Source organism: Sciurus vulgaris, assembly GCF_902686455.1.
Source record: "Sciurus vulgaris genome assembly, chromosome: 7".
Lineage (NCBI taxonomy): Eukaryota > Metazoa > Chordata > Mammalia > Rodentia > Sciuridae > Sciurus > Sciurus vulgaris.
Window position 1 is genome coordinate 105,866,213 of NC_136467.1, and position 16,783 is coordinate 105,882,995.

Consider the following 16,783-nt stretch of genomic DNA (forward strand, 5'->3'; position numbering starts at 1 on the left):
GTAGGTTCATTTACATCAGTATCAGTGCAAACATGAGCCACGCATTGTGCTGTATCCTTACAAGAGCTGCCACATCACTAAATGATAGGAACTTGTCAGCTCCATTATAACCTTATGGGGTCACTTTCATAGATGTGATCTATTGTTGATCAATATATTGTTATGGAACTCATGATGCATATTAAAATAGGCTGGATCATAAACTTCTATATAAAATCTACAGGTACAGATTGAATGAAAGGAAGTGAAGTCATGACTTGTTCTAAGTTCTGAAAAATTACAGAAAAAGGCAGCAAATAAAAATCTAAGAGCACATCCTTCTAGTCACTAATAGCCCATCTCTGAGTGTTCACTGAATAACTTATGACTTGCTGGTACTGCTGTTAAGCAATTGCATTCCTTCCAATGAGTGAACCCTCATACTAGAAAATGAATGCTGACAACTGGAAATTTGGATAAAATTATGAACTCAGTTAAGTAGTAGAAAGTTGGCTGCTAAAGAAGAATACCTAGATTCTAGGATTCAATATAATCACAAAGCCACTGCAGGTATGTCTAAGTGAGCTCAGATTCCAGAAGTAACCAATATCTACTTTTGCAATCCAAGCTTCCTGGCCCGTGCCTGTAGTCCTACCACTTGGTAGACTTAGCCAGGAGAATCCTTGGAGTCCAGGAGTTTGAGACTAGCCTGAGCAATGTAGTGAGACCCCGTCTCAACAACAATACAAAACCCAAAATATACATTTGCCAGAAGTGTGAGATATTTCACAGGCCATGGGATAGATGCCATTTGCTCTCTAAATAGCCTATTCATCATGGGTTGTGTGTTTTAATTTTTAAAATGGTTGCACACTAACTATAGAGAATAGTGGGTTTTATTGCAGCATCTTTGTACATGCATATGAAATAATTGAATCAATTTCACTCCTCTTCTTGCCCTCCTCTCCCCTTTGCCCTGATATCTTTCCTCTATCCTCATGGTCTCTCCTCTACTTGCTGAACTTTAACCTTGTCTTTTCTTTTCTTTTCTTTAAACAACACCACTAGCATGTTTGAGGGTAAATTTGAAGAAGCACCCAAGGTGATGTTTATACAGACAGCATAAACAAAAATGTCAGGTCTTTGTTGAGGGTTTTATATACAATCTCAGTATCTATTTTATTAACTAAAATTCATTAACTATGAGATAGGTAACATTAACTTCATTTATCAGATGAGAATACAGATGGGAAAAGTCAAAGTAATTTATCAGTAAGTTCAGGTGCTAAAACAATGCAGACAATTCCAAGTCTTTCTGTAATTTGTTCTTTTCAGTTATTCATATAGTAGAATGTATTTTGACATACCATACATACATGGAGTATAACTTCCCATTCTGTGGTTATAAGTGATGTGGAGTTACACTGGTTGTGTATTCATATATGAACACAGGAAAGTTATGTCCAATTCATTCTACTATCTTTCCTGTTACCATCCCCCTCCCTTCCCCCCATTATCACCTATCCAATTTGGTGAACCTTCACTCCTCCCCCACTACTGCTTTTTGTGATTCAGCATCCATATATCAGAATGAACATTTAGCCTTTGGGTTTTTTGAGATTGACTTATTTCATGTAGCATGATAGTCTCCAGTTCCATCCATTTACTGGCAAATACCATTATTTTATTCTTCTTTATGGGCTGAGTAATAATATTTCATTGTGTGCGTAGGCCACATTTTTTTTATCCATTCAAAGTTTGAAGAGCACCTCAGTTGGTTCCATTGCTTAGCTGTTGTGAATTGAGCTGCTACAAACATTGATGTGGCCATATCACTATAGTATGTTGATTTTAGGTGTTTAATTGAGGCTCAGAAAGCTTATTGGATTACTCAAGCTGGACTAGTGATTGAATGCCAACCCTCAATGTACTCATCCCAGAGCTCTTTGGGGTTGTCCATCTCTGCTCTCCCCCAACCCTCCTTGGCTATGAAAAAGTTCTGGCCTGAGAGTTCTTATTCCAAGAGACTTTGGCCCTGGAAATACAAAATAGCTGTGTGATCAGGCATTCTTCTGGTCTACCCAGCATGCCGGAGTTCACAGTGATTGCAGATCACAGAGGAGCTTGGGCGGGATGTCAAGAATAGCATTCTTCATAGAGCATGTTGGTTATGCACATAAGATTTGGAATTGTCAGCCTTAAAGAAAATAAAATATTTGGGAGTCAATCTAACAGAAGAGGTGAAAGATCTCTACAATGAAAATTACGGAACACCAAAGAAAGAAATTGAAGAAGACCTTAGAAATGGAAAGTTCTCCCATGTTCTTGGATAGGCAGAATTAATATTGTTGAAATAGCCATACTACCAAAAGCACTGCACAGATTTAATGCAATTTCTATTAAGGTTTGATGATGTTCTTCATAGAAATAGAAAAGGCAGTCATGAAATTCATTTGGAAAAATAAGAGGCCCAGAATAGCCAAAGCCAATCCTCAGCAAGAAAACTGAAGCAGGTGGCATCACAATACCAGACCTTAAATTATATTATAGAGCTATAATAACAAAAACAGCATGGTATTGGCACCAAAGCAGACATGAAGACCAATGGTACAGAAACAAGCCCACATAAATACAGTTATCTCATACTAAACAAAGACAACATAAATATACATTGGAGAAAAGATAGCTTCTTCAACAGCTGGGAAAACTGGAAATTCATATATAGCAAAATGAAATTATACACCTATCTCTCACCCTGTACAAAGTGGATCAAGGACCTATGCATTAGACCAGAGACCCTGCACCTATTAGAAGAAAAAGTAGGCCCAAATCTCCATCATGTCAGCTTAGGAACTGAATTCCTCAACAAGACTCCTAGAGCACAAGAGGTAAAATCAAGAATCAACAAATGGGATCTTATCAAACTAAAAAACTTCTTCACAGCAAAGGAAACATTCAAGAATATGAAGAGAGAGCCTACAGAATGGGAGAAGATTTTTGCCACCTGTACCTCAGATAGAACATTAAATTCCAGGACATATAAAGAACTCAAAAAACTTAACTCCAAAAAAATGAATAACCCAATCAAGAAGTGGGTAAATAAACTGAATGGACACTTCACAGAAGAAATATGAATGGTCAACAAATATATGAAAAAATGTTCAACATCACTAGCAATTAGAGAAATGCAAATTAAAACTACACTGAGATTCCATCTCACTTCAGTCAGAATGGCAATTATCAAGAATACAAATAACAATAAATTTTGGCGAGGATGTGGAGAAAAGGTACACTCATGCATTGGTGGGACTGCAAATTGGTGCAACCACTCTGGAAAGCAGTATGGAGATTCCTAAGAAAAAGAATGGAACCGCAATTTGACCCAGTAATCCTACTCCTCTAGTATTGTGATGCCGCCTGCTTCAGTTTTCTTGCTGAGGATTGGCTTTGGCTATTCTAGGCCTCTTATTTTTCCAAATGAATTTCATGACTGCCTTTTCTATTTCTATGAAGAACATCATCAAACCTTAATAGAAATTGCATTAAATCTGTGTAGTGCTTTTGGTAGTATGGCTATTTCAACAATATTAATTCTGCCTATCCAAGAACATGGGAGAACTTTCCATTTCTAAGGTCTTCTTCAATTTCTTTCTTTGGTGTTCCGTAATTTTCATTGTAGAGATCTTTCACCTCTTCTGTTAGATTGACTCCCAAATATTTTATTTTCTTTAAGGCTGACAATTCCAAATCTTATGTGCATAACCAACATGCTCTATGAAGAATGCTATTCTTGACATCCCGCCCAAGCTCCTCTGTGATCTGCAATCACTGTGAACTCCGGCATGCTGGGTAGACCAGAAGAATGCCTGATCACACAGCTATTTTGTATTTCCAGGGCCAAAGTCTCTTGGAATAAGAACTCTCAGGCCAGAACTTTTTCATAGCCAAGGAGGGTTGGGGGAGAGCAGAGATGGACAACCCCAAAGAGCTCTGGGATGAGTACATTGAGGGTTGGCATTCAATCACTAGTCCAGCTTGAGTAATCCAAAGCTTTCTGAGCCTCAATTAAACAACCTAAAAAAAGGAACAATGTAGTGTTTGTTCTTCTAACTCCAAAAATTGTCTAAAGAAGTTGATGAGCAAGAATTTTGGACAACATCTAAGATTTCCCTCCCTGTCTCATTTCCATGTCCATTCAATGACTAATTTCTCTCTGTTTCACTTCCCATATTTTTTCTTGAATATGATATATCTACTTTATTTCCACAATCACTCTCTAATTCTGGGCCCCATCATCTCTTGTTACATACTATGCTGCAATGGTTTCTTCGGCTTTGAAGAGTTTTTTTTTTTTTTTTTTTTCCTACAACCCCCCCACCCCCATCTTAGGGTCTGGGGATTTGAACCGCAGCCCTTGCTCATGCTAGGCCACCACTCTGCACAAGGAGCTATTTCTTCAGCTCCTGCTGCAATGGTTTCTAAGAGGCCCTTGCTCTGTCCTTTGTCCCTTGCTGATCCATGCTCTACATAGCCACCCTCACTCTACACCAGGCACATGTCTGATGCTTCTTCCCTGCATGCCATTCTGTAAGGGTTCTCATCCCCTACAAGAAAAGGTCCAGGCTTCTATCTCCACCTGCTCTGCTTCTCCAGCTCCATCTCTCCATGTATGTTCCAGTGACACTTGGAGACACTGTGCATTTCTTCTCCATTTTCAGGCTATCACTTGATTTCAGTGTCCTTTCTCACCTTCACTTGTTCAGTGCTGATTCATCCTTTAAGATTTGGTTCAAGCTGGGCATGGTGTCACATGCTTATAATCCCAGCAGCTCAGGAGGTTGAGGTAGGAGGATGGCAAGTTTAGAGTGAGGTCCTAAGTCATTTAGCAAGACCCTGTCTCTAAGTAAAATATTTTTTAAAATGGTTGGGATGTGGCTCAGTGGTTAAGTGCCCCTGGGTTCAATCCCCAGTATCAAAAAAAAAAAAAAAAAAAAAAAAAAAAAAGCTTCAGTTCAGATGTCATCTCTAGAAATTTTCTTCCATTCTTCTCTACCCTCACTATATCCCCAAACTTCTCCTCTACACTTCATATACTTTCTCTAATTTCACTAAACCAAACTATTATAACCTGGTCTGTCTTAACATAGTGACCTCCTCGAAGACAGAAACCATGTTTTCATCTTTATATCCCTAGTACCATAAATTAGGTGGTCTATGAATGTTGAAAAATTTACAAAATATCTACAACTTCGTTAAAAGTTCAAGAACTTCCTAAGTTAATTTCGTCTGTGGTCTGTGTAAGTTTGAATGCATATCAAAAGAATGTGTTAGCAGGGCATGGTGGTGTGCACCTGTAATTTCAGCTACTTGAGAGGCTGAGGCAGAAGAATCACAAACCAACAAACAGTCTGGGCAACTTAAGATCCTGTTAAAAAACAAAACAAAACAAAATAAAAGCATGAAAAGAAAAGAAAAAAGATTAAGAAGAAAGAATGCATTAATCTTTTCATGTAGCTAATTGGGAAAATTTCAATATCAGTATAAAATATGGTAAAACGTAGATTAAAAGGAGGAGGTTATTATTAGTGATACATTTTTATATTTGAGTGTTGGAGATCAGGTTTTGCCCCTATATACCTTCTCTGCTTTTTCTCATGGGCAAAAGCACTTTGAAATATCTTCATCAAATTCATATTTTGAAGTGGCAGCTATTCATGATTAACTCCCTCCTTCAGTTTGTCAGAGAACACGGCTCCTCTTCCCCCTAGAGGGAGTGAAACTTTGAACAAAGTTTTATCACAGAAGAGGAATGGATGAGGTGAAGTGGGCATAAGTGGCACCCTGGCGTCTGGGAGCCAAACCAGAAGATCAAGGTGGTGAGCACACTGTGGGGAGCCTGCAGCTGAGTAATTCGTTCTTCTGCTTAGAGCACATCACAGATTCACGTGGGTGACTCTAAGCCTTGCCTCGTGTATCCAAAGTTGGCTCCTCCAGATGGTGTAAACTGCTGCTCCTCACTTGTAAATAAAGTCCTTGAGGTTGACAGACAGATTTCCCAAGAAAGCATCATGGTATACAGAAATTTTCCTGACATGATGAGTGACTCTGCATGTCCCCTCCATGTCAAATATTGATTGATATAATATATATTTATAGTCTTTTCTTGTTATGTGTATTTTTAAAATGATTATTAGCAGAAAAAATTTCAAGTATTGCTGGACTTAGAAAGTTATAGTAGAAATAAATTATGATAGCTTCTATTATTATCTGATTATCTGGGTCATATCCTGATCTATATTTGGAAGCTCACTTTTTTCCTTTTTTAATTTCTTTCAGAGATCCTATCTGTGTTTCCAGAAACTGGGAGCCAAGGGGGAAGGACAGATATCACAATTACGGGAGACTTTTTTGATGATTCTGCCCAAGTTACCATTGCAGGTACCTATGTTGGGATAGGTGAAAATAGTTCTCGGTTTCAAATGCTGTAGGAGCTAACATATCCCTGTGGCCTGGGGCTGTGAGAGGGAAGCAGTCTGCCTTTTCCATAGTATCACATCACTAAGGTCTTTTACCTGTTTGTGATCTGCTGGTTTTTCTGTCCTGTTCCTTTGCAAATGTGTTAGGAACAGGATGTCCTACAGACACACTTAAAATGCATGGGCAATTTCCTCAGGTGTCCCCATCTTAGGGGTGATGAGAAGAAAAAGGTACAGTTGCCTATTCACGGAGGTCTACTTCTATTAAAAAATAAGCCCTCTCCTCATCTGCCCTCCTAAACTGGAGTAGGTGGGCACTGGCTTTGCAGACTCCTCTGGAATATCCCTTGGAAAACTCTTTTGTGGTACCTGTCTAGAACCAATTGTTCTGCCAGGTGGTCTGCTTCTTTGGTCAGTGACACCCAGAATGCAGGACAGTGTCCCCACACACTCATATCACACTTACTCTCCCTGCTCAGCTGGGTGGTTCAGCAGCACATTCCCAGTGAATGGCATTGCATGGTGTGATTTTCTTTCTGGTTACCAGGAGCTGCCCTAGGCACTACTGCTCGTTCCTCTTCATTGCCTGGCCTCCTTTATTTGAATGACAATTGTTGGGATTCTATCCACATCTAGCCCTTTGGCTTAGGGTAGGACCCTGTTCACTTCAGTCTGGTCCTGCCATCATATTGACATATTTCTCTATCTATAGATCTACACTGTATTTACATCTATGAAATTTTAAAAAATTCTCCTTAGGCATTCCATGTGATATTAGACACGTGTCTCCCAGGAAGATTGAGTGCACCACCCAGGCTCCAGGAAAGGGTACAAGGCTCACTGCTCCTCAGGCAGGTAAGAAAGTCACCAGACTATTCAATGAACTCTCCAGTTATATGCTTATTCACCAGGGCCTGGGGAATAGAAACAAACACATTCGAATTCTGTCTCAGCTGCTTGACTGGCTAGCTCAGTAGGCTCTGGGTCCATGATACCATTTCAAAGCCTTCATATCAGGGAGGTTCTGAGCTTTATTCAGCTGCTTAGTGACACTGCACTCCTAGCCCCAGTCAATGTGTAGCCGGGGGAGTTCAACAGAGACCATGATTCAGAAAGCATAACCACCATGCAGACACTAGCTGCTGAAAGAAATCTCCAAACTGCCTCCCTGCATCTGAGGGGTCAGTTGCTTGTTCTTTATCTAAGAAGATAGGAGCAGTGGAGCGTGCTCTTCTTTGCTTATAAGAGTACTATTAGATAAGGCAGGAGAGTGGGGCACAAAGGGGTGCATTTAAATGTTGTTTTTCTCCCCTGTGGGCATCTGTCTGTTGCTTTCAAAAATAGGGTTGTATTGTAACATTGCCGCTAGCATAGATCCGCAGTGGGTAGGAATGGAGGAAGCCAAGTAGCAGGTGCCACCTGTCCCTCTCTGTTTAAAGCTTCCACCTCATAGCTGCAAGCACTTTTCTGCTAAGCATTAGAATTGGAGGCTGAAGTGTAGTTGGGTATTAAAGGTGGTTGGCATGTTACCCAGCTCAGAAACACAGGCTGCACATCTGTGCACAGGGCCTGACCTAATGGTTAAACTAGATGCAGTGAGAGACAACTCCAGAGGCTCAAAGCTTGCAAGAAGAGTTGCCCCACAGGGGAGGAAAACTTTCTAAAGAAAGGCCATTCAGGTGTGAAAATGCATGCAAAGCTTTGGCTTGAGATTTTTTCAGCTCCCAGATCCACAGTTTTTACTTAAGGAAAGCTCCCATCCAAGGAAACAAAACTACTAAAACAAGTAATTGAGAGAATGTGTGTTTCCTGTGTCAGGAAATACATAGCTTGCTCCCTTGTTGAGCGTTTCCCGCCTTAGCTGCCTGGGCAGTGATGTGGTCTGATAATTTCCTGAAAGCAGCTATTTCTGAAGGTAGTGTCCTTTATGAAAAGCTTTTGAAGTTTCTGTCATGGAAGTAGGGCAAACTACTATGCAAAGAAGTGTTTTTCTACCACGGAGCAGGGTGGTTTCTGCCTCTAAGGGGACGTTTGGCAGGTTCTGAAAGAATTTTAGCTGCTATACTTTGGGATGGTGGTAGTGATACTGGCATCTGGTTGGTAGAGGCCAGGGCTGCTGATCAGCATTCTGTGGTGCACAGGACAGACCATCAGAGTTACCCAGACCTAAATATCAACAATGCTGAGGTTGAGAAACCCTGGGTTAAAGAAATATTCTTAAAATATGCTCTTAATTTTCTGTTTATCCCTTACCTACCTCTTCGTCTTATGGAGGGCCAACTGTAGTATAAAATAATAATAATGACCCTAGCCATCTCTGTTGGACACTTACTACATTTCAGACTCTGTGTGTTGAATGTATTTCCAGCTTCTTTAGTCCTGGGGTCTCATCTCTATTGGCTCCATTTTGATGCAGGACAAAATGAAGACACAGGGGGAGGGGAATTAAGCAATTTGTTCAAAGCTACATGTCTAGTAAGTGGAAGAGCTGGGATGTGAATCCACAGTTAGGAGTCCAGAGTTTTCACCCTCAACCTGAGTCAGTATCCACTATTGATCACACATTTGCTTTGTCCTCAGGATTCACTTAATTTAAACACAAGTAATAAGCAGATCATTTAAAATGTCACCTAATAGCAGCGTGGCACATAATTGACTCTGAATGTAGTTCCACACGTTGAAGTTGCAGCACTTGAAAAATTTAAGGATTGCCAGTTTTCTGGGAAAAGTGGATTTTATGGAATTGAATTTCCAGACTGAACTGGACCTTAAGAGATACTGAAGTTCACTTGAGGTTTTGGGAGGCACAAAGACAGCCATGCTACAAACACAACCACTCTGTTCTCCTTCACTCATGCAAAGCATTTGTCTGTTCTGTTTGTTCCCTAGGACTCAGTTCTCTTCTCCAGATCTCCTGTTAAAAGGGGCTCTCCTCTGGTCCTCTGAGAGCATCTCCCTTTACTGTTTCCATCAAGTTTCTCTTTTCAAGAGGTGGCACTCTACCTAAGGAATATTTTCTGCTTTCCAGAACATTGGTAGTATCTGTAGAGCCTCTCATGTGATTACCCCATCTTCTCAGGTGACTCATCTTTACAGAGAGTACCTGGGTCATTTTTTACTCTGTAATTTGAAATATAGTAGTTCCCCAATTTGGGGAAGGCTGCTCTCTGGTGGTTATGAGTTGTATATGTCTTGCAGGCAATCGGGGGCTTCTTTTTGAAGTTGGAGTTGCTGCTGATGGCTTGGAACTGACTGAAGCCACCCCTGGGTACAGGTGGCAGATTGTGCCTAATGCTAGTTCTCCGTTTGGATTTTGGTCAATGGAAGGACAACCTTTCAGGTATGTTGTAGGAAAACTGGGAGTACTTTACTAGCTTAGATGAGGCTGATACAGATAAGAAAGGCAGAGAGATTTCCAGAAGAGAACTCATCACACCAGCCGATTTAACAACAGAGCTTGACAGTGTTCTCAACTGTTAGTGACCAGCAGACCCTTTGAAGATTTAGAGCCAAATGTTGATTAATATGTAAAATTCATATTTTCTTCAACTCTGCTTACAATCTGCTTTGGAGATGATTATTGGACTATCAAGCTAAGAAGTTTTGGTGGACAGCAGAGAAGAACCTCCTGTAGATGTGGTGGAGATGAAGTGAACACCTGGTTGACACCAAAGACACAAGAACTTTCTCTTCGGGCCTGTGAAGGAACAAAGGCTGGGCAGTGGTGGTTCTGCTGGAACAGCCATCCACTGCTGAAAGTCGACCCCATGGCCAGTATACAACAGTGCTCACTCTCATGGCTCTGAGAGGCATGGTTTTCCACCATAGTTACTGCTGGTGATCGAGTTTCTTGTTTAGTGTTTTGAGTCTTTACTTTCTTTAGTGCCAAGATTTGTAGAATTCTAGAGTAATCTTAGAAATACAGAAAGTTCAAGAATTGTTTAGACACCACTTCCTTAGTGCACTCTCAGGGTAGATGGAGAAGCCGATCCATTACTGTGCAATGGAGTCTTCTCCCTTCAAAACCCTTCTCAGAGGACAGTGGTGGCTGCTGGATGTGAACTTGTCAGTCTGAGACCTCTTCCAGGGATTTTACCATTTTAGATTTCAGCTCAGTTGTGAAATGACAGGCACTCTTCCTTGTCTAAGGAATTCCAGGCAAGGATGAGGTCAAAGAGGAAAGGTACACTATTGATACCTAGAGTCTCATTAACTAAGAATTGAAACAACAGTTTACGGTTTAAAGTTGGTATAGTCACCTGTGGTCCATTGTAGTACCTAGTATGCATCTTTATCATAGTTTTTGAGGACTGTTAATAATGTTTAGAGAAAAACTTTTCAGCCAAATTCAATGTGTCAATCAGTGAGCCCCAACCATTTCAAAAGGGCAAAAGCAAAAACAAAAAAGGTTTTGAATCATATGATAGGACTTGTAGGTTATGTCCCTTTCACTGTCATTTTGAGGAATCACAAACCAGGTAGTAATTCATTTTCCTTTCTCTCTCCTCTTCATTTTTTAAAATCTAAAATTTTAAATTAAATATTGGTATATTTATGTATTGATTCATAAGTTAATGTTGTTATATTGGTGATCCTTTAAAATTGTTATTTTGGAAACCACTTTCAAATATAAAATTCCCTCTAAAGACAAAAATACTATATATACATTAAAGGAAAAATTTAAAACTTCTTCATAGTGATGACCTGATGATTTTTAGAAAATAACATAGGAAGAAAATACTCTTGGTATATATTTAAGTCGTTTGATCAGTTTTTAAACTGCATCTATCTCTAAGATCACTAGAATTTATCTTGAAACATTTTTTTAAAATCATCTTATTTTTAACATGTTTCATGAGACTGCCTATGATCTTTTTCAGTTAATTTTTTGACTTTTAATTTGAAATTCTTGACCCTTCAATCGATTTTTCTCTATGAGTCATAATTATTTCTAATTTGGAGATTATTCTGCAGGTGTTGAGGTTGTCTGGGAAGCTCAGAGCAAATTCTGATGGGTGGTCACTGTTTACTTCTGATCCTGTGAATGACATTACATTGGTGGAGTTACCACCATGGTTGATGGCCTGTGCTGGCTGTGGCAGGCCTACTTCTTAGGTAGGCTCCATAGGGTCCTACACTGTTGCTGCGATGTTCCCAGTGATGCCACAACCACAGAGGGATTTGTGGCCTTGTGAAGACTGAGGTACTGAGATGACCAGGATTTATGGCTCTTCCTAGAACATCCTGGACAATCATGTGGTGTAAGAGTCAGGTTTTTCATCATTATTACCATAAAGAAAAGCAAAGAACAAGAACAACCATATGTTGGCTCAGCAATTCAGACCTTGGTTAGTCTCACTTGACTCTGTGTTCTTCTGCTTTATAGAGCGCGGCTCAGTGGGTTCTTTGTGGCTCCAGAGACAAATAATTATACCTTCTGGATCCAGGCAGACAGCCCAGCTTCCTTGCATTTCAGTCGGTCAGAGGAACCAAAGGCTAAGGTATTCACCTTCCTCTCTTTTTCCTTTTCTTTGTCCCCAGTCCTATACCCTTGAAAAAAGATGAATAGAAGTAAAGCCCTCATTTCTTTCTTTCTTTCTTTTTTTAAAGCTCTCATTTCTATAGGTGATTGTAATATTCCATGAGATGATCAGGCACTTTAATTGTTGAAAAAGAATGTGGCTGAATATAACAGAATCTACTATTTATTGAGCATTTACTGTAAGCCAGGCATTCTGCTACTGTTTTTACATATCTCACTCCTAATCTTCACTGCATATCTGTGAGATATGTATATTTATCTCCATTTTCCAGATAAGGAAATTAAGGCTAAAAAGGATTGTATAGCCAAACCCAGACAGCATGGATAATAAGAGGCATATATAGATGCATAATCATATTTGTCTGGTTTCAAAACATATACCTTGTCTACTAATTTTGGGTAGAGATATAACCAGCCTCATTTAGAAATTTCCCCATAAACTTTGGAGAAAAAGAAAAGATGCCTTTTAAAAACAGCCAAATGGAACCACCATATAATATAACCCAGCTATACTACTCCTAGGTATTTATCCTAAAGAATTAAATCAACATACTATAGTAATACATGCATACCCATGTTTATAGAAGCAGCACAATTCACAATAGCTAAAGTGTGAAACCAGCCTAGCTCTCCTTCAGGGGAATAAAGAAAATTTGGTATATATACAAAATGGCATTTTATTCAGCCATAAAGAAGAATTAAATTATGTAATATGCAGGAAAATGGAATTTGAAAACATTATGTTAAGCAAAATAAGCCAAGCTTAGAAGGTCAAGGGTCATATTTTTTTTTCTCATATGTGGAAGTTAGAGAGTAAAAAGGAAAAGAAATGTGGGAAGGATCTCATGAAAATTAAAGGGAGATCAGGAGAGTAGAGGAAAGAGATCAGGAGAGGGAGGAGGGAAAGGAAATATTGGGGAGTGATATTGACCAAACTATATTGTTATATTATGTGCATGTACAAATATGTAACAATAAACCCATTATTATGTACAACTATAATGTACCAATAAAAATATGGAAAAATAAACATGAAAAAAGCAGCCAAGAGTCATTGTGTCATTGACAGAAAGCTGCCAAACTTTGAATTTGGAATTGATTTGCTAGTTGGTTAGAGAAAGGTCATAAATTTTGATGTCCTTCCAGGTCTCTCCAGAGCTTCATACTACTTTTCTCACAACATCATGTAGACCTGTGTTGTTAGGTTGGCTGCTCCTGCTTTAAATGGTCTGTCTGGCCTTATTTGAATTCTACTGAGAGAGAGAGAGAGAGAGAGAGAGAGAGAGAGAGAGAGAGAGAGAGAGAGAGAGAGCGAGCACTGGAGAGAGGGAGAGAGAGAGGACATGGAGAGAGGGAGAGAGAGGAGGTGGAAAAGCATGAGCATGAGCCACCACGGGGCCAAGGTGACTGACTGGGCCAACTTGCTGGACAGGGCCATTGAGTTCAAAAAACTCACATTGGTAGCTTCCAGACACCCAACCATTTGAGAAGCAAATGCCTGGAAACGTCATAATGTTTGTCCTGACATGCTTATTCGGGCACAGGTGGAAGTGGCCTCCATCAGGGTTGGCACTGCTGACTGGTTTGACTCCTGGGAGCAGAATGGGAATGAAGGACGCTGGCAACAGAAGACTCCTAAGCTGGAGCTGTTGCAGGGAGCCAAGTACTACCTGGAAGCAGAGCATTATGGGACAATCCCCAGCAGGGGAATGAGAATTGGGGTTCAGATCCACAACACCTGGCTGAATCCTGATGTGGTCACCACTTACCTCCGAGAGAAGCACCAGATCCGAGTTCAAGCCCAGAAACATCCAGAAATACAGGTCTGCATAACTTTTCAGTCTCATGGAGCTGAAAGTCTTGTTTAGTAGAAAAACTATTGTCTGGGAGAGGGGACCAGAGTTGTGATTATAATTCTATTGTCAAGGACAGGATATCTACTAAATAGGCTTGTGAATTTTTTTTTTTTTTACTGCAGTTTTATTATTGGGATTAGCTTACTCATTGACTTAGTTTTAGGAATTTAAGTTCCAGGTAAGTCTTTTTTTTTTTTTAAACTTGTTCCCCAGAGTACAGTTAAGATCCTTCAAACACACTCTAACACACACAAACACACACATACACATATACACACTCATGTGAGTACACATGAAACACCATCGTTTTTTGACTAATTCAGGTTCTATTTCCTGATGTGCTATACTTTCTAAGTCTACTCATAAAGGTTGTCCTTTGAATCTTTGAGTTTTACCCCATATTTTTTGTTGAGAAACTTCGATATACTTTTTGTCATTCACTTTTTGATCTACAAAGACAAATCAATATGGATTCTGCCTTCTAAAGCTTCTAGTCTAACAGTAACATGTACATAGATAACCATAGAACAAAGTAGAAAATAACAGGTGATTTAAGAGAATAAAATCTATATAGATCTTATTCCAGAACAAAAGCATAATATGTACAACAGAGAATGTGTTGAAAGCAAAGCAGAGACTGAATAAGCCTCTGGGAGAGTGTGACAAGTCATATGGTTGCTTTGTCTCCTGGCCCACCATGGAGAAAATGGTTGGGGAGAAAGGCTGGAAATAGGACATTCAGTGGCGACTTCTAAGTCTCATGCTCTTGGAAAAGCGACACAGATAAATAGGGAGGCAGATACATATATTACTCCAAGAAAAAAGTTTTCATTAGGTGATGATGCTGTGTCTTCAGAGCCTTCTAGATCATAGTGCGTTTAGAAAACTGAAATTATTATGAAATGGAAATAGCAATGGGAGGAGACATGTTCTGTGTTTCCAGACTGACTCTGGCTTCATCAATTAGTCCTGTCTCTCTTGACTCTATTTAGATGCTGAATGTATCAGGCAGAGGAAACCTTTTTCTTATGTGGGACAATGTCTCTAGCCAGCCAATCCCTGCAAATGCCACAGCCCATCAGGTGGGATCCTTCTTCAAATAAGGAGGAGTAGGGTGGGAGAACTAGGGGTGGTCTTGATGCTCATTGTATGGAATCCTGGTAATCTTTTTCCTTTTAATAGATTCAAACCACCATTGAGGAGTTACTTGCAGTAAAATGCACACTGGAACCCCTTTCGGCCAACATTCTCCTCCAGCTTGGATTTGAACAAGGTGGTGTTTCTGGCTTGACAAATTCTGATCCTCTTTCCCACCATCTTCTACTTTTCTGTAAGAGGAATGATCTCCTTTCCTTTCCAAGGTGCTAACAGAATCAAAGAAAAACAGGAACACTAGATTTGGACACTGAGTGGCCAAAGGAGCAGCTACATGCTTAGGAGGGAGAAGTTTGACGTGGGGGTCAGGAGAAAGGCAAGGCAATCCTCCGAGCTGCTAGGTAGGGTGAGGGATTGTGGGCCATGCAGCGGGAGGAGGTGGAGGTTCAGGCAGACACAGCAACAACTGTACAATCCTGTTTAGTTCAAAATGCATCCAAAAGAATTATTACATAAAAAAGTGGCCTTAAGAAATTCTTAATATGTGAGGGCGTCTTCTTAAAATTACACTAAGGTGAGCTGAATTCCAGTTGACTATCTCTGTCTCTTGGCTTCTCGGTTCTTTTTCATGTCTTGGTCCACAGAGAAAGTGGTAATGGGTGTGCATGTCCAGGCAGATGGAAAGGGTTTCTTAAAGCTGCCCTTTAAGAAATGTGCATGAATGCCATGCCCAGCTTTCCTGAGGGCTGAGGGGCCAAAATCAGAGAGCACACATAACCATTCCCTGCCCACATATTGGGAAGCTCTATCTGGTTTAACATCTTTGCCTGCTTTCCTGTTTTACCTGAACTGCATCCAGGCCTGGAAGGTTCCAGCTCCGATGGGGACCTCACCAGTGGGACAGAGCCCTTCTGTGGTAGATTCAGCCTCCATCAGCCTCGGTACCTTGTCCTGACACCCTCAGCTACCCAAATGAGCTATCGACTAGATGAGTACCCACATGTGAGTAGCAGCCTCAAGCTTCCAGGTTCACTGGGTCATGAGGAGTTGATAGTGTTCTCTGGGTTTCAGACTGAAAATCTCCTGAAAAAGAAGTGATTGCTGTGATTTCCCCAATGCATCTTAGGCGGGGATCCTTGGTGTCTTAACTGCTGCTCCGTGTGAACAGACACACCTGGCCCCCACTCGTATGTTGTCACCTGGAAATACTTTTATTAGCTATAAGCCTTCAGAAGGTTTTCTTTGCAGACCCTGCAGTCAGACTGTCAGACTCTGGTTTTGAATCCTAACTACACCCTACATGCCCTCAATATCTTAGTTAAGTATAATATCTCTCAGTTTACTCATCTGAAAATTGGGTAATAATGTGGTCTAACTCTCAGGAATGTGGTAAAAGTTAAACAAGATGATCTATTAAAGTGCTTGCACAGAGGTCCGGACTCAGGAGGCTAGTTATTGTTATTATGGTTATTGTTATTACTGATTGATTGATTGACAATTTTTTGGAACATCTCTTACATCCTTTGCTTCAATAGCTCTGCCATCCTTCATAAAAGAGATGCAGCTCATTTGTGCTTTGGGAACCAGAGTGAAATCTGGACAGGTGGAGCTCATGGTGGCAATTTAGTCTTTTCATAGTAGCGTTTGATGGGAGTGGGGCTAAATGGCTCTGGTCAGGGGCCCTGCCTACCTCAACCTCTCCTCTATTGCAGGCTCCCAATGGGGGTTGATTGCCCTTTAGGGGAGAGTTGGAAATGCATGGAGATATTTTTTGGTTGTCACACTGGGGAAGTGCTATTGGTAGTAGTAGGTAGAGACCAGGGATGTGGCTAAGC

At 40.4% G+C, this 16,783-nt stretch overlaps 1 protein-coding gene across 10 annotated transcripts in view; it reads left to right on the plus strand.

The window, feature by feature from the left end:
• Positions 1-16,783, plus strand: part of PKHD1 (PKHD1 ciliary IPT domain containing fibrocystin/polyductin) — a 448,592-nt gene that overhangs the window by 18,791 nt on the left and 413,018 nt on the right. For all 10 annotated transcript variants that reach the window (XM_079147500.1, XM_079147498.1, XM_079147502.1 and 7 more), the window contains 8 exons: positions 6,316-6,417; positions 7,215-7,310; positions 9,654-9,795; positions 11,842-11,956; positions 13,542-13,820; positions 14,846-14,935; positions 15,036-15,126; positions 15,808-15,950. In XM_079147500.1, coding sequence (XP_079003626.1) covers positions 6,316-6,417; positions 7,215-7,310; positions 9,654-9,795; positions 11,842-11,956; positions 13,542-13,820; positions 14,846-14,935; positions 15,036-15,126; positions 15,808-15,950 — 1,058 coding nt within the window. The remainder of the gene's footprint in view (positions 1-6,315; positions 6,418-7,214; positions 7,311-9,653; positions 9,796-11,841; positions 11,957-13,541; positions 13,821-14,845; positions 14,936-15,035; positions 15,127-15,807; positions 15,951-16,783) is intronic.